Raw genomic sequence first — 22,958 nt, 5'->3', positions numbered from 1 at the left:
GCCCTTAAGGCCCTGGTGCCATGGAGATGCCCCTGGGCAGTGCCCTGTGCTGGGAGGGGTCTGCAGGGCGGAGCTGAGCCCCCAGGGCTGGGCTGGGCTCGGGCAGCACTGGCAGGGACAGCGCTTGTACAGAGAGAAACAGCTCCCAGCAAGCACAACTGCGGGCAGCAGAGAGCCAGACCATACCTTGGTATCCCGTCCTGTCCAGCTGCATCGGGACAGAGAGAAGGGTTTGGAGAAAATTATTTTTAAATTGGAGTGCTCAAAAAGTCCAGTTTACTTTTGAAGAAATTTTTAACTGCAGGCAACCTGAAACAGACAAGTTGTAATATTCAAAGGACTCCTGTGTGGGGACTAGCGCTTACTGCACTGGGGCACAGAGAGCCGTGTTCTCCTTGGGTCTCCCCACAGTTCAGGTTGAAAGCAGTGCAAAGATGAGGCAGGAACTCAGTAGCAAAAACTCAAAATCAAAAAAAATTTAGAAAATTTCTCTCACAGGAAGAGAAGTGATTTGCAGAGATTCCAAATAAAATACATAGAATTGACTCAAAGCAATTGGTCACACTTTGTCAGTGTTGTCTTTGAACAGCTCACAATATCCAGAATGAAGAAATGTCCAACAGCAGCTCCATCAGGCACTTCCTCCTGCTGGCATTGGCAGACACGCGGCAGCTGCAGCTCCTGCACTTCTGCCTCTTGCTGGGCATCTCCCTGGCTGCCCTCCTGGGCAACGGCCTCATCATCAGCGCCGTAGCCTGCGGCCACCACCTGCACACGCCCATGTTCTTCTTCCTGCTCAACCTGGCCCTCAGCGACCTGGGCTCCATCTGCACCACTGTCCCCAAAGCCATGCACAATTCCCTCTGGGACACCAGGGACATCTCCTACAAAGGATGTGCTGCACAGGTTTTCTTCTTTCTTTTCTTTATGTCAGCAGAGCTTTCCCTCCTCACCATCATGTGCTACGACCGCTACGTGTCCATCTGCAAACCCCTGCACTATGGGACCCTCCTGGGCAGCAGAGCTTGTGCCCACATGGCAGCAGCTGCCTGGGCCATTGCCTTTCTCTATGCTCTGCTGCTCACGGCCAATACATTTTCCCTGCCCCTGTGCCATGGCAATGCCCTGGGCCAGTTCTTCTGTGAAATCCCACAGATCCTCAAGCTCTCCTGCTCAAAATCTTTCCTCAGGGAACTTGGGCTTCTTGTGTTTTCCGTCTGTCTAGTATTTAGCTGTTTTCTGTTCATGGTTTTCTCCTATGTGCAGATCTTCAGGGCTGTGCTGAGGATCCCCGCCGAGCAGGGACGGCACAAAGCCTTTTCCACCTGCCTCCCTCACCTGGCCGTGGTCTCCCTGTTTCTCAGCACTGGCTTTTTTGCCTACCTGAAGCCCCCCTCCATCTCCTCCCCATCCCTGGATCTGGCCCTGTCAGTTCTGTACTCGGTGGTGCTTCCATCCCTGAACCCCCTCATCTACAGCCTGAGGAACCAGGAGCTCAAAGCTGCAGTGTGCAGACTGAAAAGTGGGTGGTTTCAGAAACATTAAACTGCTGGCCAGTTTCTGCAAGCCACATATAATAAAAGTCAATTTTGATAGTTCTTGTTGGGATTGGTTGTTGGTTAATTCTTTCCATTCTTTAACATTTATTTAATATTGACCTCAAGAAATGCAGTTTTTTGCGCCATATCTCATTTTGTTTCTTTCCACCTTTGCCATGGCCCCAGAATGTGTTCAATGAGTAGCTGGGCCCTTGGTTGCTTCAGATGAACTAAATAGCATTCCAGCAGAGATCCTCTAATCAGAGATTTTCCCCAGGGATCCCCTTCTCTTCCCTTCACTGGAGCTGCAGCAGCAATGTCTGTGTGCAGAGCTGGGGGCAGATCAGGGCTGGCCCAGCAGCTGTGCCCAGCAGCAGCAGAACCTGGTGTTGCCAGTGCTGCTGCCGTGGCCCTGCCCCGCTGCCCTGGTGGCCCTGGTGTTGCTGCAGGGCCTGAGTGCTCTCGGGGCCAGGCACAGCCCTGGGGGTGGCAGTGCCGGGGCTGCAGCAGGGACAGGCCATGGGCACTGCTGGGGCAGCGCTGACGCCTCAGCCCAGGCCCTGGGGGCTCCAGGCTCCTTGCCCAGGCTCTCTCAAGAACACACCCAGGCCAACGCTCGGCACAAAAAACCCCCATGAGCAGCCCCAGGCTGGCCGTGGGCAGGCTGGGGGCTAACAGCATGGCTGGGGCTCTGCAAGGGCCCTGGGGCAGAGGGGAAGGAGCAGCAGAGCAGGGGCTGATCCATCCCCAGTGTGCTGCACAGCCCAGGGCAGCGTCCCAGAGCGTCCTCATGGAGCTGCCAACAACATCCCCCCTCTGCAGCCCTGGCCTCTCCCCCAGCTCACACAGGTGCCCCATCCTTGCAGGCACAGACACGGCAGCACTGGCTCAGCAGCCCCTGTTTGCATTGCACACAGCAGGGGGAGCACCCCCATGCTGTTGGTGTGGGGACATGAACCTGAGGGAGCACAAATGCCATCAGCCCTTGGGCCAGCAAGGGCTGGGGGACACCAGGGAAACCACTCAGCTTTGTCGTGGCCTCTGCAGTCAGCCAGAAAGTTTGTTCCCATCAGCTGGGAGTTTCCTGTCCCACTGCAGACTCTGTTGCTCAGAGCCAGGGCAGTCTGGCAGCCACTCCCAAACTACCCCGAGCATTTCCTTGGCTTCAGCTTTGCTTTCTTCCTCTTGCCTATTGCTGTCCCCTCCCCTTCAAACAGCCCACCCCTGCTTGCCCTTTCTCTCTGGCTCCACTCCCCATTGCAGTTCCTGACTTGCCACCATGGGAACGTCCTTTGGGCAGCAGGATCATCCTACAAGTGCTGCAGGAATTGTCTGCAGGCTCCGGCATTGCCTGGTGCTGCTCCCTTGCCAGAGGCACCCCAGGCCAGGGGGGCACATCTGGGCTGCTGTGTCTGGCTCTGGGGCTCCCTGTTCTGGGCAGTGAGGAGGAGCTGCAGAGGCTCTGCAGGACTGACAGGATGGGCTTTGGGGCTGGCAGGAGAAGCTGAGGGACCTGGGCTGCTGGAGCTTCTGAAGAGGAGGCCCAGGGCTCATCCTGCAACTCCTCCAAGGGTGGTTCCAGAGAATCCCAGAATCAGCAAGGTTGGACAAACCTTGGAGATCATCAAGTCCAACCTGTGCCCTGACACCGCCTTGTCTACCTGAGCCTCCTCTTCTTCAGGATAAACAACCCCAGCTCCCTCAGCTGGTCCTCACAGTGCTTGTGTTCCAGACCCCTCCGCAGCCTTGTTGCCCTTCTCTGGACACGCTCCAGCCCCTCCATGTCCTTCCTAAATTGAGGGCCCAGAACTGGAAACAGCACTCAAGGTGCTGCTCAACCAGTGCCAGGCACAGAGGAAGATTCACTGTCCTGGTCCTCAGTTCAAATGTTCGCAGGGGTCCCAGGATGAGGGAAGTGATGAGAATACTGACTCCATGTTTCAGAAGGCTGATTTAATATTTTATGATATATATTATAATTAAATAAAACTATACTACAAGAATACAAAAAAGGATTTCATTGGAGGTTAGAAAGCAAAGGAATGGAATGATAAAATCTTGTAACTGACCAGAGTACCAAAGCAGCTGGACCTGTAATTGGTCATCAAGTAGAAACATTTTCACCTGCTGGGTAAACAGTTCTCAGAATCACATTTCAAAGCAGCAAAACATGGAGCAGCTGAAACATTACAGCTTCTCAAGAGAAAAGATCCTAGTGTGACAGTCTTGCTGGCCACACCATTCCTGATCCATAGGAGTGCCAGGGGTTGGATGAGGGAAATGGTGAGGAGAGGGTGGGGAAAAAGTCTGGTTGATTATCAGCCATGAAGGGTCTTGATCTTCTTATCTATTTAGACTGCATTAGAAGTTGCAGGGGGCAATATCAATTGGACATTGCTGATACCAAATTATAAACAGAAAAAAAAAACAGGAGAAAACAATTTTCTCTGCTTTTTTTCCAATATAGCAGATTCACTTTGAATAGACTTCTAAAAAATGTCTAATTACCCACAGAAGAACTGAAAACTTGAATTATTCCCATGGGCTTTTCTTATTTGAGTGTTTTGAACAAATGATTATGAGCCTTTTTCAGTGAATGTCTGAACTGAAGAGCTCAAGAAAGAAGAGGCCTCCGGAGTAGGAAAACTCATCAGCAACCTCCAAGTGGATGAAGGTCAATCCCCATCAAGAGCAGCAATGAATAGAAATAGGCACAGCTTTTGCCTTCCCCAGCTTTGGCATGGGCCCTGGTCCTGGAGCAGGAGCAGCTCTTGAGGGTCCCATGGCCGGGGTTCTTTTGCTGCCCTGGGCAGATGGGATGGCAGCAGGGGCTGCAGAGCTCTCAGCACCTCAGCCCGAGGGAAGCAGAGCAGCCAGGGAGCCTCCTTTGGCCTTGGCCAAGCCCCTTCCCCCATGGCTGGGCTGAGTCCTGTGGCAGCTGCAGCTGCTGCTGTGCCTCTTGCCAGGGGCTGAGGCCGTGGGGCAGTGGCCAGAGCAGCCTGGCCTGAGCAGAGCTGTGGGGCCAGAGCCGGCTGGGCTGGGCTGGGGAGAGGCCCTTGGTGCTGCCCAGAGCTCAGGGCAGCTGGCAGAGCTTGCAGGGAGCTGGGCTGGGTCCAGAGAGCCTGTCCCAGAAACCATCAGTGCCCATCTCAGCCTGGCTGAGCGTGCCGGGGCAGGACTCAGGCCAGGCCTTGTGGGGCAGGGCCAGCACCTGTGCAAGGCATTGCAAACAGGCAAGTGGCCCAGAGAGGAGGCTGCTCTGTGCCCTTGGTGGCATGGACAGAGCAGAGAGGGGGCCCAGGACATTTGTCAGTGCCAGCCTCTGTGCCCAGCCCTTGGCAGCCCTGGCTCCTGAGCCCAGCTTTGACCTGGGCTGAGTTTGGCTGTGGCCCAGCTCCATCCTCCTGCGGGGCTCAGGGCCTGTTCCCAGCCATGGCCAGCCCTGGCTGCGTCTCTGCTGGCCCAGAGGCTGGCAGAGCCCGGGGCAGGGCTGTGTGTGCAGCCCCACAGGTGCCACAGGCTCTGCAGGACAGAGGCTGCCCAGCAGGGAGGCCATGGGGCACAAGTGGCACTGCCTGTCATGGGCACACAGCTGATGTCTGCCTGGAAAGGGGCACAGGTTTTAACACCATTGGTTTCATAATATACAAGCGTATTTTTATTATCTTGGTCATTTAAATACTTTTAAGAAATGGCAAATTTTTCCTGCCAGGAACAGGAATTTCCTGGATCTACTGGATCCTTTTAGTGATGGCAGGAGAAGAAATACTGATCTTCCCCTCTGCCTTTGCCATCAATATTCAGTCTAATATTTCATGACACTCCTTCCTTCACATGCTTCCTGGTCTCCTGGATAAATGGCCATGTCGAAGGACATCTCTTCACTTGACCAGTTGGATCTATTTCCCTTCCATTTCTCCCAGATTTCCTCCTCCAGATGCTTTCTGGTCAATTTGAGTGCCTCGCAACTGACTGGGTTCATGCTTTGAACTTCAGGATGTTCCTCAATATTTCTGAAATTGAAAAAAACATCACATTACTCAAAATTCTAATTAAATTTATAACTATCCTAGAATTACCTTTTCCTATGTCTTTGTCTAAAACTCTTCCCATACAAAAATCCCTGGGGGATGGTGGACATGTCAGAAGCTGCTGAGACACCAAAGAGAGCTGAGGGAAAGCTGTGATGGTTATTAAAATGTTCTAATGTTCAACTCATGTTTCTTGGCAAGAAGCCTTTCTGTGCCTCTGAGTGTCACCACTCCCTGAGGCCAAAGGACACAAACCTGATGAGTTGTGGTTCCCACTGCAAGGGCTGCACTTGGACCTTGGCTCTGCACAGGAGAGCTCTTCATCCCCTTTCTCTCTTTTCCTCCCTCTGGGCATGGAGGGAACTCCTGACTTCAGCCTGTGACTTGTGTGTGCAAAGAGCAAATCTGGGCAGAACTGGGGCAGGGAGGGTTTGGGGGGGTGACCTTGGGATCTGTGCTGGGCACAGAAGGTGTTTTCCATTGCTCTGAGACTGTTGGCTGTGGAAAGTGGATTTAATATCCAGCAGAGGAATGACTTTTGCATTGGATGGAACTATGCCTTCCCTTGGCTTTGTTGGCTGACAAGAAATGAACATCCCTCTGTGTCTCAGGCAGCTCCTTCTCCAAGGAAAGCAGGTGGGAGTTGGAGCCAAGGAGCTGAAAGCTGCAGGTGCAGCCTGGGCTGGAGGGAGCTCAGATTTGCACAAGGCTGCTCTGAGTGCCAGGGCTTGGATGGGGGAAATGGTGGGGTGGGGGTAGGGACAGAGTCTGATTGATTGTCAGCCATGAAGGGTCTTGATTTCATATCTATTCAAACTGCATGAGGAGGTACTTGGTTTCAATGTCAATTGGAGATTGCATATATCAATGAATTAACAGGAAAAAAAAACTAAACAGGACCTAAAAAATATTTTCTTACTGTCTTTTTAAATATCATGTATTCACTTTGAATACACTACTGAAATCTACCTAACTACAAATGATTTGGAAACTGAAATCAAATGATTCCCAGAGGCTTGGCTTGTTAAGGTGTTCTGAATGTTAATGAGCCCTGGGACACTGAATTCCTGCACTGAAGAGCTGAAGGCTGAACAAGCCTCTGGAGCAGGAAAATTCAGCAGCAGCCTCCAAGGTGCTGAGGATGTCAGCAGCCCCCACTGAGGCCAGCCCTGCCCAGAGACCGTGGGGGAATGGGCAGACAAGGAGAGCGTCCCTGGGGCTGGGGCAGCACAACTCAGAGGCACCAGCGGCTCCAGCTGGGCAATGGAGTGTGGAATGGGGCTGGGAAAGCCCTGCCTGGGCTGTGCCAAGCAGGACACACAAGCCCTAATTCCCATCCCCCAAACAATTCTCTCAAGGAGACATCTAAATGGAGTTACAATTTTTTGTGTTCTCTGAGTTTGACTCACTCGAGAAATACCAGCAAGAGATTCTCAGGAACTCAAAACAACAAAACAGCCTTTACTGGGTACTTTAGAAAATCAGAGAAACTTTGGCAAAAGGTTATTATGACACTGTAGTGGTTTTGGTTTGTTAATTCAAGATTTTTCTAATCTTGAGATTTCTTAATTAACGTATTGATGAGTGTGGTGGATTTTATTGTCAATAAATTATTTATGTATTTATTTTGTTGTGAGATAGGATTGTGAGAAAGGTAAAGTAGGCTTAAAATATTTAAAGGGTAGAAAGAAAATTTTATTAAAAGTAACTAAAAGAAAAAAGGTAGTAAGAATTTAAATAAACTCTTTAGAACACCTTTTTTTTACAATGTTATTTTTACTGGCAATGTAAGGAAATGAATCCTATAATTTCTACTTATTTATTTTTTTAAAATAGTCTTGTTGTAGTTTATTTTGGGAGAGAAGTTTTTCTTTTTATGTTATGAAAGATTGTTATTATATATGTTATGAGAGATTGTTATTATATGAGATATGTTATGAGAGATTGTTATTATATGAGATATGTTAATGCTATGGAGATTCTTTTACAAGAGGAAAAAATAGCGGTTTTGTGGTTATTAATTTTGTGATGGATAACAGTGGTCTGGAGGACTTTGTTATTGTTGTGACAAATAGGTATGATATTCGTGCTGATAGAAATTGAAACAGTAATCAATATTGATACAGTAATTAATATCTGGGAATAATAAAACAGGTAAAAGTAGTAATGCCAAAGAAGAGGGGGAGAGGAGGGGCCCCACCACCCCCCCCTCCCGGCATAATGTTCACAAGGACAGGAGGAAAAGAAGCTGAAGATACAGTTGCTAAAAATGAGCAGAAAGGAAGCAAAATCTGATTGGGTCCCAGAAAATGCTAATTATAAGGGATTTATTACCTTGATATGTAGATGCAGTGATACGTTAGTCTTGGCTTACATTGTACTGGCTTGGTGCGCATGTGTAACCCAAAGGTGAATTAAAGGATAACAAAGACTACAGGGCCTTCATCAGTGACGACCCCCAAAGACTTGTGCGACCACCAAACCGAGCGGCGGCACACGCGTGGTAAAGGTGGTAATGAAGGCAGAGATAGAGATATGACGAACCGAAAATAGGAGGAGATGGCATTGACACACAGCATATAAGGGGTGATTTTCACTTGGCAAGCTTGTATGTGATGTGGCAAGGGTCCCAAAACCCTGCCCTCTGTACTCCGTGGTTATCTTTTGCTTATGCGCTGTTATTGGAACCAAATTACCCCTTTTTTTAATCAAATTATATTGTATCAATTTTTTTTTTTTATTTCAACTATTCAATTAAAATTGCTACTACTGTTAATATTGTTTGGTTTTTTTTACGATGGGATAATTGGGCAAACAAAACATTGTGAAGTTATTTTTATTGCCAGAAGCTTTTTTACAGCTTGTTGATGGGCCATGTTGACTTATGGGGTATTGTTTTAAAGATCAATTCTTTAAAGGTAAAAATCTTTTTTATATAATTTTAATTTTTTTTTTATCTCTGGGAATAGAGATCTTCTCTTGGCGGTACTGCATTACATTTTAATTTCTGTATGAACTTTCGATGAAATTACAGTTATTTTAACATTTGTTTATTTCAGTTTGGAGGTTTTTGTATTATATTAATTTCAATTTTTTTATATCTTAATAGTTTTATGTGTTATAATGAAAAAGAGTTTTTTCTTTATAGTTTGTAAGAGAATTTTAGTTTTCAGATAAAGGTTTTTTTTTTGGTTTTTTTTTGGGGGGGGAGTTCATTTCTCCTTTATTGACTTTCATGATTTTATGTTGCTTTTTGAAATGCTTGTATTTTGTTTTCCTTTTACTTGAGAGAGGATTGAAGTATAGGAAGGGTTAACACCTGACCTGCCAGTAACTTCTGGTGGAAATTGTGGTTGGGTTGTATTAGAATTGGTTTTAATGATAGTTTTGGGGGGGTTTTGTGTTTAATTTTGGTTGTAGGGTTATTTTTTATGGGTTGTAGGTTGTAGGGGTTTGTGTTTTAGTTGTTTTGGGGGGAGGGGACTTGGTGGTAAGATTTTAATAGCTGTGCCTGGCTTTGTTCTGGTTGGGGTTTTGTAGCCTCTTTTGTTTTCCTGTTTGGTAGTTGTTGGGGTTTGCTTTGGTTAGAGTGGGGCTGATGGGGAGGGGGGCAGCCTGGGGAGGAGGGAGTGGGCTCAGCCCATGGCAGGGCTGCTTGGTTTGGTTTGGTTTGGTTTGGATTGGTTGAAATGGAGGCTGGGGCTCGCTGCTTCTTTGTTGACTGGAAAAGAAAGAGGAGGTTCCAGGGCTTTTTCATCTTTAACATTTGTGTTTCACAGAGGCATGTTCAGTATCTTAGTGGTTTAACAGATTGTCAGTTTGACAAAAAGTTTTGTATTACTTTTTAAAATTCTTCTCATGTCAAACAATGACAGATATTCAGTCAACAAAAAAGACTTCTCAAAGTGTTGACTTCGCCCATTCAACCTCACAAACTCTAAGTCTGTTCAATTTTAAGTTAATCAAAATTTGCAGGAGCACAGAAACTGAAGAAAAAGACATAGAAAGCAAGAAAGACAAAAAAGATACAGAGAAGCACACACAGCTACCAACTCCTGCATTCCAGCAGTGTTTAGATGGAAAATCCAAGAGGAGGTAGGGCCAAGATTTGTGCTTGCCTTGTGGTCAGCCTTCAGTACCCCTTGGTCTCCCTGCGCCCTTCCCCCAGATGGGACTTGGGCTCATTTGGTGCCTCAGGAGCTGGGCTGGGGCTGCAGAGGTGGCTGTGGAGCATTGCCTGTGCTGTGCCAGGGACTGGCAGCTACTGCTGGGCTGGGATAGAGGCTCTGGGGGCATTGGGGCTACGGGGCAGGGCAAGGCTGGACCTTCCTTTTCATCCCCCACACATGAAATGTTTTGAGCCAACAGTCTCTTCCAGTCTCTCACAAAAGGCAATGTTGGAGGTGAAATCCCATTTCTGGCCATGGGTGCCTGGAGGAGAAGGACAGATCTTTTCCATAGGAAGGAAATAACAGAGCCCCAGTGTTTCAGCAGCAGACAAGAAGAGACCCTCAACATGCCATGGTCATCTGGACCAGTAAGGGGGTCCAGGAGGCCAAACCAGCCAGACCTGTTCCACGTTCCCCTAGTTTTATGGCGCCCTATAGTGTCACAATGACATCTTGGTTCCATGAGGCCTTGCAGTGTCACAATGGTCTCTGTTGTGCCCCAGGCCCCACAATGTCATGCAGCTCCTCTGTTACTTGAGGCCTGCAATGTCACAATGGACCTTTGGACTCTGGAGTTTTGCAGTGTTACAATGATCTCCTTTGGCTCCACAGAGTCACAAAGGATCATTGATGGCACGAGGCCCTGCAATGTCACAATGGCCCTTTGGTTCCATGCAGCCCTGCAGTGTCACAGAGGCCTCTTGGTTTCATGAGGCCCCACAGTATCACAATGGTCCTCTTGGTTCTGTGGGGACCTCCAGGGTAACAATGGTCTCACAGGTTCCATGAGGCCTCACAGTGTTAAAATGCTTTGTTTGTTCCATGGGGCCTCATAGTATCACAACGGTCTCCATGATTCAATGGTGCCCCTCCATGTCACAATGGCCTCTTGGTTCCATGAGGCTGTGATGTATCGTAATAGTCTGTCCATGGTTCCATGAGGCCTTGCAATGTCACAATGGATGTTTGGCTCCATGGGGTCTCACAGTGTCACAATGGTCCCTTGGTTCCCTGACACCCCAAAGTGTCACAATGGTCTCCACGGTCCTTTGCAGCTCATCCCAAACACTGTTTGCTCCAGGCACTGCTGCTGCCCAACCAGCTCCTGGTTCCTTTAGCAGCAGCCCTGGGAACTGTTTTTGTTGCCTCAGTGGCACAACGTCCCTGTTCTCACACTGCCAAAGAAAGCTGTTGGTGCCAAGTGCAGGCAGGATGAGCCATTGCTGGGACTGAAGCCCCTCTCTTGGGGCCCTGCAAACAGCGCTCCAAAAGGAGCCCTTGGAGCTCTCCTGGGCCAGCGACTCCCTCTGAGTGGGGCCTCTCCCAGCCGGGAACTCTCCCGTTTGCTGCACTCGGGGATCCTGAACAACGATGGAGCCTAGGCCGATCCCCCCACTCCTCCAGGCTCAACCCTTCACCTGCTGGGGAGATGCCAAAGCATCCACAGGGAGCATTTCCTGCCCTCAGGGGAATTTCTCACAGGTGCCTGGCACTGACTCTTTGTGTCTGTGTGCACACAGGAGTGCCTGTGCTGGGGAAATGTGACAGAAATGCTGCTCTCTGAGGGGTTGGAGTGCCTTGGATAGCTGAGTCAGTCAGGCTTTTAGGTAAGTTAAATCACACAGTCTACGTGAAGATAAATTCTGCTAAGAGTTGTTCTTAGTTGCTGAGTTGTTACCTTTAATATAAGTTATAAATTAAGTATTGTAAAGTGTTATTCCTCTCTTAAATTGCAAAGTCATAGGTTTAAGTTAGGTTAAATGCTGTTACGCTCTGCTCTTTTGCTAAATTGTCAGGTTGAAAGTATCAGTTAAGGTTAAGGTATCAGTTAAGTCCTGTTACGTTTGAACTCTGTTAAGCTTTTAGGTCGTATTCCTTGGATCCTTGCCCTCACTGTCCTTTTGTCACACACACACACACACACACACACAGGGACAGTTCTGGGTTAATTTCTGGTTTGATTGCCTTGATTCTGTTTGGCTTTGTTGTTGCTTTGTTTCCTTGGTGTGCCTGAAGTGCCCAGTCGGGAGTAGAGTGACTCTTGCCAAGGAACTTTGTGCTGCTGTCCCTTAATATTAAATCTGGTTTTTGATGCTCCCTTGCTGGGGATTTTTTCAGCGCTCTCAAGGCCTCATTCGTAACAGGGTGAAGCAGCCCTGGCCCAGGCTCTGGCCCTGGGGGACACGGGGACGCTGCCGGGGGGTCCCTGTCCCCCTGTCCCATCCCCAGGGCCCCGGCCCCCCATCCCCGTGTCAGGCTCTGGGGTCGACCTCGTGGAACATCCTCTGGGGGAGGCTGCGGGGCCAGGGGCGGGGGACCATGGGGGACAGGGGACTCTGCTATGCACAAGCGGGCTTGGACTGCTCTGGGGGGAACTGTGAGGGGGGCCGGGGCAGAGTGACCTCCCCAGTGACCTCACACAGCCCCTGTGATGTCACACTGCCCTTGGGATGTCATACAGCCCATGTGATGTCGTACAACCACCTGTGATGTCACATGGCCTCGTGTGATGTCACAGAGCCTACTCTGAGATGTCATCCTGTGATGTCCTGCAGCGGCTCTGTAATGTTGCATAAGACTCTGTGATGTCACAAAGTCACACTGCGACATCACAGTCTTTTCTGTGATGTCGCAGCCAGCTCTGTGATGTTGCTGAGGCACCGAGTGATGTCACAACCCACTCTCTGATGTCACAGAGCCACCCTCTATGATGGCAGAGTTTGCTCTATGGTGTCACACCCTACTCTATGACACCAGAGTCAGCTCTGTGATGTAACAATCCCTTCAATGATGTCACAAAACCCTCTCTCTGATGTCATACTGCCACTCTGTAATGTCACAGCACACACTTTGACATCACAGCCTGCTCTGTGATGTCATCCAGCCATACCATGATATCACAGACTGCTCTGTGATGTCCCACAATCCTCTCTATGATGGTGTAGCTGCTCAATGACCTCTCACAACAAACTCTGTGATGTCACAGCCCAATCTGTGACCTCACACAAGCTACTCTGTGCTGTCACACAGCCCCTTGCTTACATCCCAGCTGCTCTGTGCCTCTGTGACACTGCCACAGAGGTGCTGCTGTGACACAACACCCTTGGGGCCATCCCACAGCCCCTCCTGCCAGTGCTGAGCCCCTGTGAGCTCGGTCTGTGCCCTGCTGGTGTCCCGGAGGGGCCCTGGCAGTGCCCCAGCCCTGCTGGGCTGTGCACAGGAGCTGCTCCTGGCCAGAGCTGTCTCTCTGCAGCGCTGCCCTTGCCAGGAGCTGCCTCTGGGCCAGGAGCCCGGCCCAGCTCAGCAGCACAGACACGGCACAAGGACTTCAATGACCCTCTGGGGCTTTGGTGCTCTTTGCATCAGACTCAGTGCCTCAGTGTGTGCTCAAAGAAATTCTCAAGAACTCAAAATCAGATTCAAAGTCCAAATTCTCTTTAAATGGGACCCACTGAGGGACACAACTCATGTGAAAATGTCCCCAAGTTCCAGGTAGAGCAGAACACTGGAGGCAGTGATGACAGGTGGGGACAAGCAAGGCGAAGGTGTCTCTGATGCTGAGCAAACCTGCGCCTCTGTCGCTGCAGGCTGTCGGCATCCCCCGGCTGCCCCACCTGCCTGGGCCCTTCCTTTGCTGACAGCTCTGCCTCCTGCCTGCCTCTGCCTGCCCACACAAAGCCTTGGGCTGCTCCAGGCTCCTTCTGGGGGCGATGTGTTTCACCAGATCCCTACCCTGGGAGGGAAATTCCTCTCTCCTCATGGTCAGTCTGGGCCTCCCCTTCTGCATTTGTGGTATAATTTCTCTATCTGGATCTTTCCCACTATGGAGAAAAAACTCCCCCATTTCTGAATCCACCCTTCCAGCCCTTCCAGGTCACTCCTCTTCTGTCCTCAGTCACTTCACAACTGAGCCCTGGGCTTTCAGCCTCCATATATTGCTGATTTTTTGAGGCCTGCAAACCCCAGCCTGGGTGGTCTCTGGGCTCTCTACAAGGTGTTTTCAGATAAAAACATTCTGTTCATAGCCTAAGAATATCAGCAGAGGCCAAGGCGGGGCAGAACTGTCTGTCCTGGCAGCTTTTGTCCTGTCTGGGAGTAATCCAGGGATAGATGGAATTTTGTCAGCCAAATTCCAATTTCTGCCATGGCCCCTGGACAAGAAGTCTGGTTCTTTTCCATAGGAAGGAAAGCACAGAGCCCCGTTGCTTTTGAGGTACATGAGATGTGATCACCAGAGGCCAAGGCCAGCCAGAGCTGGTAGTTTTTTTTCTGGGTATCTTTCCCTTGCATACAGGACTTTTTAGGGGGTTTACGAATTTTGTCCATGGGTGTCTGAAAAGAGAGACCGTTCTTTCCATTGAAAGGAAAGCATGGAGCCCCAGTGTTTCATGGGGAGATGAGAGGTAGCCCTTGACATTCCAAGATCAGCCAGACCTGTCAGGTCACCCCTGGAAGGCCAAATCAGCCAGATGTGTTCCATATTCCTCTCATTCCATGGGCCCACAATGTCCCAGTGGTCCCTTGATTCTATGAGTGCCTGAGGAGTCACAGTGGCCCCTTGGTTACACGAGGCCCTGAAGGGTCCTAATGGTCTCCATGGTCCCACGAGGCCCCACAGAGCCATGGTGGTCTCTTGGTTCCATGAGGCCCTGGTGTCACCATGTTTTCCCAAAGTGTCACAATGGTCTCCATGGTTCCACCAGGTCCTCACAGCGTCACCATGGTCTCCATAGGAAGGAAACAACCGAGCCCCAGTGTTTCAGGGGCAGACCAAGGACAGCCGGATTAGATGGTGCTGGCAAGTTTTGTCTGGGAGCAATCTCTGGGTATAGGGAATTTTAGAGGCAGAATACCAGTTTTGGACATGGATGCCTGGAGAAGGACGATTCTTTTCCATAGGAAGGAAAGCACAGAACAAATAGCATTTCAGGACCAGAAGAAAGGCTGCCATCAGAGGCCAAGACCAGCCAGAGCTCTCTGTCCTGGCAGCTTTTGTCTGAAAGCAGCCCTTGGATTAGGGAATTTTGCAGGTGGAATCCCAATTTTGGTCATTTCTGCATATATCTTTGATATCTAGGATGGTTTTTTCCACAGGAAGGAAAGCACAGAGCCCAAGTGTTTCAGGGGCTGAAGTAGAGAGAGAAGGCTCCTGGGAGGCCAAGCTAGCCAGACCCATCTCTCCTGGCAGCTTTCATCATTGAGGAATCCTTGCATATAGGGAATTCTGGAAGAGGATTCCCAACTTTGGCCATGGGTACTTGATCAAAATGGATGGTTTTTCCCATAGGAAAGAAAAGTGTGAAGTCCAAGTTTCTTGGAAGAACACAAGAGATGACCGCCCATGGGCCAAGAGAGCCCAGTCTGTCTCTCCTGACACCTTTCATTCAGGGGAAATCCTTGGATGTAGGGAATTTTGGAGGTGGAATCTCAGTTTTGGCCGTGGGCACCAGGACAGGAAGAAGAGTTCTTTTCATTAGGAAGGAAAGCACAGAGCCTCAGTGTTTCAAAGGCAGATGATAGCCAGCTCTGCAGAAACCAAGGCCAGCCAGAGCTGTCTCTCCTGGCAGCATTTGTCTGGGAGAAATCCCTGGATACAGGGAATTCTGGAGGTGGATTCCCAACCCATGGATTCCCATGGATTCCCAACCCAATGGATTCCCATCCCATGGATGCCTGGATGTGAAAGGTGCTTTTTTGCCATAAGAAAGAAAAGCACATGGTCCCAGTGTTTCAAAGGCAGATGAGAGGTGGCCTTCAGGTCACCAAGCCAGCCAGATCTGTCTGTCCTGGCAGATTTCATCTGGGAACAATCTTTGCATATATGGAAATTTGGAGGAGGAATCCTGATTTTGGCCATGGACACCAGGAGAAGGACAGTTCTGTTCACAGGAAGGAGAGCCCAGAGCCCTAGTGCCTCAGGGGCTGATGAGCAGCAGCCCTTGACATGCCAGGGTCAGCTGGAGCTGTCAGGTGGCCCCCAGCTGTCCCAACTAGCCAGGACTTGATGCCTTGAGAGGCTGCCTAGAGCAGAGGCTGGACAGAGTTACAGGAATAAAGTAGGGATTTATTAAAAGGCTTTCAAAGGATACAGCTGGGGCAGTAGAAGAGCCTGGATGAGGGTACACCCGAGATGGACAATGGGTTACACATTTTCACACTTTTATAAGTTTTGGTCCATTTCCATATTGGGGTTAATTATCTAATTACAGCTTCAGGTTATGAAGTCCCATCCTCCCAGTCCACTCTCCTCAATTCACTGTTGTTTGCAATTTTTGGACCTGAAGCTGCAACAATGTCCTTGCCTCTCCTAGGTTTCCAAGTTCCCTACTCCAGTTATGCAGAAATATTTCAAAGAGCTCCTAAAAAATATGCACTCCTATTTTAAAGGGTGTGTTTTATTTGTGCTCTCTTTAGAGTGGAGACAATTGCAGCATTCTGTGATTGATATTGACCCAGGGTCTCTCCTCAGCAGCTCTGGCCTGCTCACAGAAGCTGTGCCCTGAGCTCTGACCCAGTGTGCACAACCTTGCTCCACATTGCCCAGTCCCATCCTGTCTGTCCTCACTCCCCTGGGACCTGCTGTGCTTGGAGAGCTGGCTGCACCCAGCTTAAGAGAGGTTTTCCCTTTTTGTAGTTTTTGAAGCAATTTAAAATTCCTGAGTTTCTCCACTTAAAACAGACACACTGCTCAGGTGTGTGTGAAGACCAAGCTGCCACAAATAATGTTCCCCTCACCCAAGGCAGAACTGAGCAGGAAATGTTTTAGACCTTTGGACTCCATCGTTCCATGAGGCCTTGCTCTGTGGCAATGGACTTTTGGTTCCATGAGGTTCCGTACTCTACTGTGGTATCCTTAGTTCCAAGTGTCACCATGGCCCCTTGGTTCCACGGGGCCCTGCTGTGTCACAATGGGCTTCATGATTCCGTGATTAATGCAAAAGCTCCATGGTTCCATGGTTAATGCAAAAGCTTTGCATAAACAACGAGCAACACCATGGTCTTCTTGGATCTCCATTGTGGCAATGAACAATGGGTTCCATGATCCCAAACTGTCACAATGGATATTTGGCCCCATGTTGCCCCTCTGTGTCGCAGGGGTTTCCTTGGTTCTGTTGTAAATGATCAATCAAAAGTCAAATTATCGAAAATGTGAAAAGATTTATCTTTTTCTGCGACCAAAATACGGTTCTCAAAACAACCACAACCAAAGAGACAGTGTTGAGCCTGAGTTTGGCTCTGGATGAACCTGCATCCAACCTCTACTGGATCGAACCCCCCCCTTTCACGAGAGCGGCTTCAAGCGGGGATGTTTTATACAGTTTATTATGCTCAAGGCTAAGGAGTCCAAGTTTCTTTTGTAACTCTGCATATTCATAGTTGGTTCTTTTACTGTGCACAGCTGGACAATCGCCATTTCCTGGTTGATAGCCAGCGTTGATTGAATCCTGGGAAGTCGTGTATTTACATGTATCTTTCTGATGACTTCGGCTCTCATGATCGATGTTATCTGCAGGGCGATGATCGCCCTTAGGCATTTTCCAATGGCTCAGGATGGCAGTGGTCATTGTGCTAGTTGCGTCTATTCATAGGCTAAATGCTGATCGTTATACTCCTGCCTTCAGGAATTTCAGAATTCAAATAAATGTCCACCTCTCAGGCTGCTTGTGGTCAGAGACTCGTTTGGATTTCACAATCCTTAAAAAATACATTCTTTTATAGCATGAATTATTTCTAACATATATTACAATCCCTGTTGCCTTTTGATACAAGGCAAGGCGACCTGGTTCTGAGGAACAGCAAGGCAACCCAAACTCTCCATGGTCGCTCGGGCCAATGAAGCATGCAGACACCAATGTGGTGGACGGTCAAAGGCATTTATTATCTCTTCTCATGGGGTTTTATAGTCTAAGGGGTCCTCTACGTCAGAGAGGGTTGCCTTTACTATCTATGGTTAGTAAGGACTGGAAGGTTACTGGGTGTGGAATGGAAAGTTACTGGCACTACGGTTTAGGGGGGCTACATTCCTAGGGTGATTCCTTATCTTAGGGGAAAAGGGAGTCCTGCCTTTCCATTACATCAAGTGATCTTCCGAGGGCCTGTCCCTATCTACCACATCTCCCCCCCGCTTTTTCACAAATGAATGAGGCAGTCATATACATAGGCACTGAAAGGAGGTATAAGGTTGTGATTCGAAAAGGAAAGGGGTTTGGTAAACCTGAGTAAGTTTTTGCCAGACAAGTTTAGACAATCTTGTGACTGGCAGAGTTCCCTGGTTGAATTCACAGCAATTGTCGCCGGCCTATGAACAGGATGTTGGCCCGTTCTAGGCGGGTCTGAACGAATGAGACCAGCTTGTTCAGCAGGCATGGTCCGGAGGTAACTGCTAGAAGCAGCAATGCTAATGGACCTATTAGGGTAGAAATCAGAGTGGTTAGCCATGGTGATTGATTGAACCAGCATTCGAAGCAGCCCTGTTGAGCTTCCCTGTCTTTCTTTCTCTGAGCCAGTCTGTTTCGGAGTTCTGCCATGGAGTCTCTTACGACTCCTGTGTGGTCTGCATAGAAGCAGCACTCCTCTCTCAAGGCGACACACAGGCCTCCTTGCTGCATGAACAGGAGATCCAGACCTCGCCTGTTCTGCAAGACCACCTCTGAGAGTGAGGAGACTGACTTCTCCAGGAAGGAGGTGGATTTCTCGATCCTTTGCAGGTCCTCATCGATGGTCGTTTGAAGCTGGGACAGTCCTTGGTGCTGTGTCGCTACACACGGCAACACCCGTTGCCGTTCCTGTTGCTCCTAAACCAAGCAACATCGCGATAGTTACACCTGTTATTATTTCTCTTTTGTGGAGCCGGCTGGGTTCCTCAAAAAGGTGATACACTTCTTCGTCTGAGTGGTACAGGACCCTAGGAACAATCAGAACATGGACACAAAAGTCGTTAGAGTCATCAAATTTGGCAAGGGACACACAGGGACTCACTCCAGATCACTGGCAAACCCACATCCCAGGTGCGGATGGGACTATCCACTTATTGTTTTTCCTGTTAGGCTTGACGACTTTGGTGCAGACGTTGCCTCTCCGCCTAGCTAGGGTTGCATTGCCAAAGCATCTGCCCTGGCCTGTGACCTGACTCAGGGTGATTCCTTTCCGAGGGGTTTCCCATCTGCACTGGTGAGGGGCATCGGCTGTGGAGTAACTGAAGGGAGTATTTAAAGCGACTCTTTCGTAAAAGGGAGGTTTAACATCGTAAGAAAGCCAGCAGGATTCGGTTAGGTTAGGATTGGATTCATTCAGGGATATAAAGGTAGCTTCTAACATACGAAGGATTGGGTCTGAGTCCGACCTGGCTGAGCGGCCTATCTGAAAGGCTTCCGCATGACCGGTCGGGACATTGCTGACCCTCGAGGGTAAGGTTTTGGGGTAGGTCGCATTTCTCCCTTTCAGCAAGCTTTTAATCACTTTGTTGGGTCCGACCGCTCAGGGTGCCGACGGTTGGAGCCTGATAATTCACACATTCACTCTTTCTTTTGACCCTTGAAGGACTACTGTCCACGTTTGGCCTATGGCCCAACTGGGGTGATGTGGCTGCAAGACTGTCATGTTATAGCTAGTGCATTTCCGAATTTTTGGGATTTTATGGTGATTGCGATAAAAGCTTCCCTGGAGGAAGACGGGTGTTTTGCAGCCGCTGGGTGCCCAGGCGAACTGTAAGAATTTGTCGGGCTCTTGTGGATCCCACCCAGGCCCCGACGGTCTGGCATCGGAAACTATGGTTTCGCAGCCCCAGTGCCCACAATATCCCCATCCTGGGTGATTGCAGTAGATTTTTCCTGGGTTTGAGGCTGGGCACCAGTAGGATAGGTACATGTGTGTGGCGTGTGGGGAATTGGGGTCTACCTTTGGTTGTCCTGGAAACAGGTCGGTAATGCGGAACATGAAGGATGGGGTGTTTGGTGTGGTGATTTCTTTGAGCACCTTGCCACTACCAAGGTGTCGCATGACCCCCCTGAATGGCCGATGGGGTTAGTGGTCTGGGCTGGCTTGCCCTCTGGCGACAAGCCCCAACAGCAAAATCACACAGAAACACCGTTGATGCTTGGGTCTCACCCATGCGGGTCTCTCGGGCGCTGCTTGGCAGCTTGGTGGTCTGTCACTTTCCTCTGGAATGGGGATGTACGCATCACGAGGACGTCCCACGAGCATGTCCTGTAAACAGAAACTCGCAACTCTTGTCAGTCTCGTTCTGCTCATTGTGAAGGTCAGGCTTGATTGACTTACGTGGACACCACCTCATTTTGCCGTCCTTTTCGACAGCTGCGTACCCTCATCCCGTGAGCATCAGCCTCCAGCCCTGTTCCCATTCGCCTAGCTCATTTCTAATTACAACTTGCAGGCCCTCCTCTAGCGCTCGGGTGGCCCAGTGTTTTTGAACGGGACTGATTGTTTCCTCTCCCCTAGGGAACTGATTCAGTGCTAGCAAAGCAGTTGCCAGCATGCGCGCTTGATCTCCTGAGGGAATGGAATTGGCAAAGCCCTCTGCTTTTGCCAATGCTTCTAGCTTGCTTTTCAGGGTCTGATTTGCTGTCTCACTATGGCCTGCCTGGTACTGTTATACAGGATACCTTGCACTAATGTGATGCCCCATTTTGAGGCGAATTCTTGCACTGGTTTGGAGGTGAAATTGGAACCATTGTCAGTTTTTATCTGCTTGGGGATACCAAGCCAGGCCATGGCTTTCAGCCAGTGCTGAATTGTGGCCTTGGAGTTTGTTTTGTGGTGCTGTGTGGCTATGATCGTTCCACTATAAGTGTCCACTGTCACTGCAAGCCACGCTCGGGGCTTCAGTAGTTCACACCAGGTGAAGTCCGATTGCCAGATCTCTGAAGGCTTGAGAGCTCTCGGGTTGACCCCACAGGCCATAGGGATGACTTCTGGCAATGAGGGCAAGTGGCTACCACATGTTTTGCGTCCGCTGTCGAGATTTCGCATCTCTTCGCCAGTGCTTTGGCTCTGATGTGGAGCGACTCGTGCAGCTGACAAGCTTCCTGCAACGTCCATACGCCTTTTGCTGCGGCGTCCGCTTTGTCGTTGCCGATCTGGAAGTAACCTTTGACTGGGTCGTGGCTGTTGATGTGAATGACTGACACGGTGCCCTGTCGCGAGGAGAGTGCTTCTTCCTGCATTAGTGCTGCTGCAGATGTTGACACACCTAGTCCTGCCATGGCTAGGCAGAGCCTTTCCACAAATATAGAGTCTGTTACAATGTTGAGGTGTTCTTCTTGGAAGAGTCCGCACGCCAAGACCACTACTGCTGCCTCCAGTTGTTGCACCGACAGTGTGGGGTCACACGCTTTGACGCAATGCCATTGCTCTCCTGCCTGCCACACTGCTGTTGCAGTTGAGGTCATGGAGGAAGCGTCTGTGAAGACCGTTGGTCCTGGCTGAGGTCGGTCCATTACCTTTGGCGGCATGTCCATGTCAACAATGATCAGCAGCTTAGTCCAGGGTGGTCTGGAGGCGTAGGCGATTTCTCCTCCAAAGCCGGTGAGAGCAAGGGCTAGGTGCTCCAATATTGTGGCTGACTCCGTAGTCGGTTGCTTGCGAAATGGAAGGTGGATGCTTGTCAGCTCGGTTCCTAGGTGTTTCAAGGCGAGTTTCCTGCCTTTCATGATGAGGTTAGCGATGCATTCGATTCCCGGGGAAAATGCATGAACAGGTCTTCCGAGGACCATCCATTGGATTGGTCAGGACTTTTCGGAAGGTCCTTGGGCCAGAGCTCCCACTCCCCCCTTCAGTGTAAAGTGGACGTATAGGCCCAGCGGCATGGCTGGGTTCCACCTGGCAAGTGTGCCAGTGGACATCTGGCTTTCGATGAAGTCGAGGGAGCTCGTTGCTTGTGGTGTCAGCTCCTTGGGTTCCCAGGGGTGCTTTCCTTTCAGGAGGTCATATAGAGGGTCCATGACCTCGGGAGGAATTAGGACGATGTTGCGAAGCCACTGCAGCGATCTCACCAGGCATTGTACATCGTGGAGCGTCTTGATGTCTCGACGGACCTTCACCTTGGGGGGGGTCACGTAGGAGCTTGTGATCCCCACTCCCAGGAAGGTCACGCAGGGTCCTCTCTTGATCTTTGTGCTCGCGATCTCAAAGCCGTTGGCCTGGAGCGTTTCCGTGATTGTGGACAAGAGGTGATCTACTTGGCTTGCCGATGGTGCAGCGACTAGGATGTCATCCATGTATTGAATGATGGTCGCGGTGGGGTAGAAGTGTCGGACTGGCGTTAGTGCTTTGTCCAGGGTGATTTGGCATATGACAGGGCTGTCCACTAGGCCTTGTGGCAATGTTCTCCATTGGAAGCGGAGGTTGGGCCGCTCGCCATTTTGGAACATAACGGAAAAGGCGGATCGTTCTCTGTCCTCAGGGTGCAGGGGTATAGAAAAGAAACAGTCCTTGATGTCCAGCACTGCGCACGGCTGCCCTGCAGGGATAGCTGAGTTCGTGGGTAGCAGTGTCTGAACTGGACCCATGGGTCGGATTGTCTTGTTCACTTCTCTCAGGTTGTGGATGAGGCGATAACCTTCTCCAGACCTTTTAGGGATCACAAATACAGGGGTGTTCCATAGGCTGATGGAGGGTTCTATGTGACCCTTTTGCAGTTCATGGTGGACCAGTTCCAGCGAGGCTGCCGCTCAAGGCTCTGTCAGGGGCCACTGCTCGACCCATACGGGGTCTGATGATTTCCAAGTCAATTTGATTGGCAGCGGAGGGTGTACGGCAGTGGCCCTCATGATAAATTTGTAATCCTGACTCCTAGCATAGAAAGAACGTCCCTTCCTATCAGGGGTGGTGAATTTTGCAAAATGTAGGGATAGATCGCTACTGTCTGTTCTGGTCCCTTTTTCGTGTGAAATGTTATAACTACCAGCTGGGTGCTCTTCCATGCCCAGGATTGCCCTCCCACTCCGTTCACTGGAGGGACTTCTTTGAATTGCCAATGTCCGGGCCAATGTGCTTGGGGAAAAATCGTGCAGTCTGATCCCGTGTCCGCCCAAAACTGAAACCCTATGACGTGTGAATCTTGACTGCCATAAAGGCAGTCCCCCACATAATGTCCCCCACACCATCAGAGGTTCCTTCCCTATTTTCATGGCCAGGGCCACCCAGGGGTCCTGCTCTGGGGCGTCCCCTGCTGGTCTTGTGGCACCGGCGCAGCTTGTGGC

At 49.9% G+C, this 22,958-nt stretch overlaps 1 protein-coding gene across 1 annotated transcript; it reads left to right on the top strand.

Annotated features, from left to right (window-relative positions):
* Positions 1-612: 612 nt before the first annotated feature.
* LOC141727808 (olfactory receptor 14A16-like) lies at positions 613-1,545 on the top strand. Its single transcript, XM_074534097.1, has one exon. The coding sequence runs from the start codon at positions 613-615 to the stop codon at positions 1,543-1,545; it is 933 nt and encodes a 310-aa protein (XP_074390198.1).
* The last annotated feature ends 21,413 nt before the right edge of the window (positions 1,546-22,958 follow it).

The sequence above is a fragment of the Zonotrichia albicollis genome, unplaced genomic scaffold (genome assembly GCF_047830755.1).
Source record: "Zonotrichia albicollis isolate bZonAlb1 unplaced genomic scaffold, bZonAlb1.hap1 Scaffold_254, whole genome shotgun sequence".
In the NCBI taxonomy this organism is placed as follows: domain Eukaryota; kingdom Metazoa; phylum Chordata; class Aves; order Passeriformes; family Passerellidae; genus Zonotrichia; species Zonotrichia albicollis.
Note: the sequence above shows the minus strand (reverse complement) of the source record. Positions and strands in the feature narration are given on the sequence as shown.

Coding starts and splice junctions, on each gene's coding strand:
- LOC141727808 (XM_074534097.1), top strand. CDS start 613: ATGTCCAACAGCAGCTCCATCAGGCACTTCCTCCTGCTGGCATTGGCA.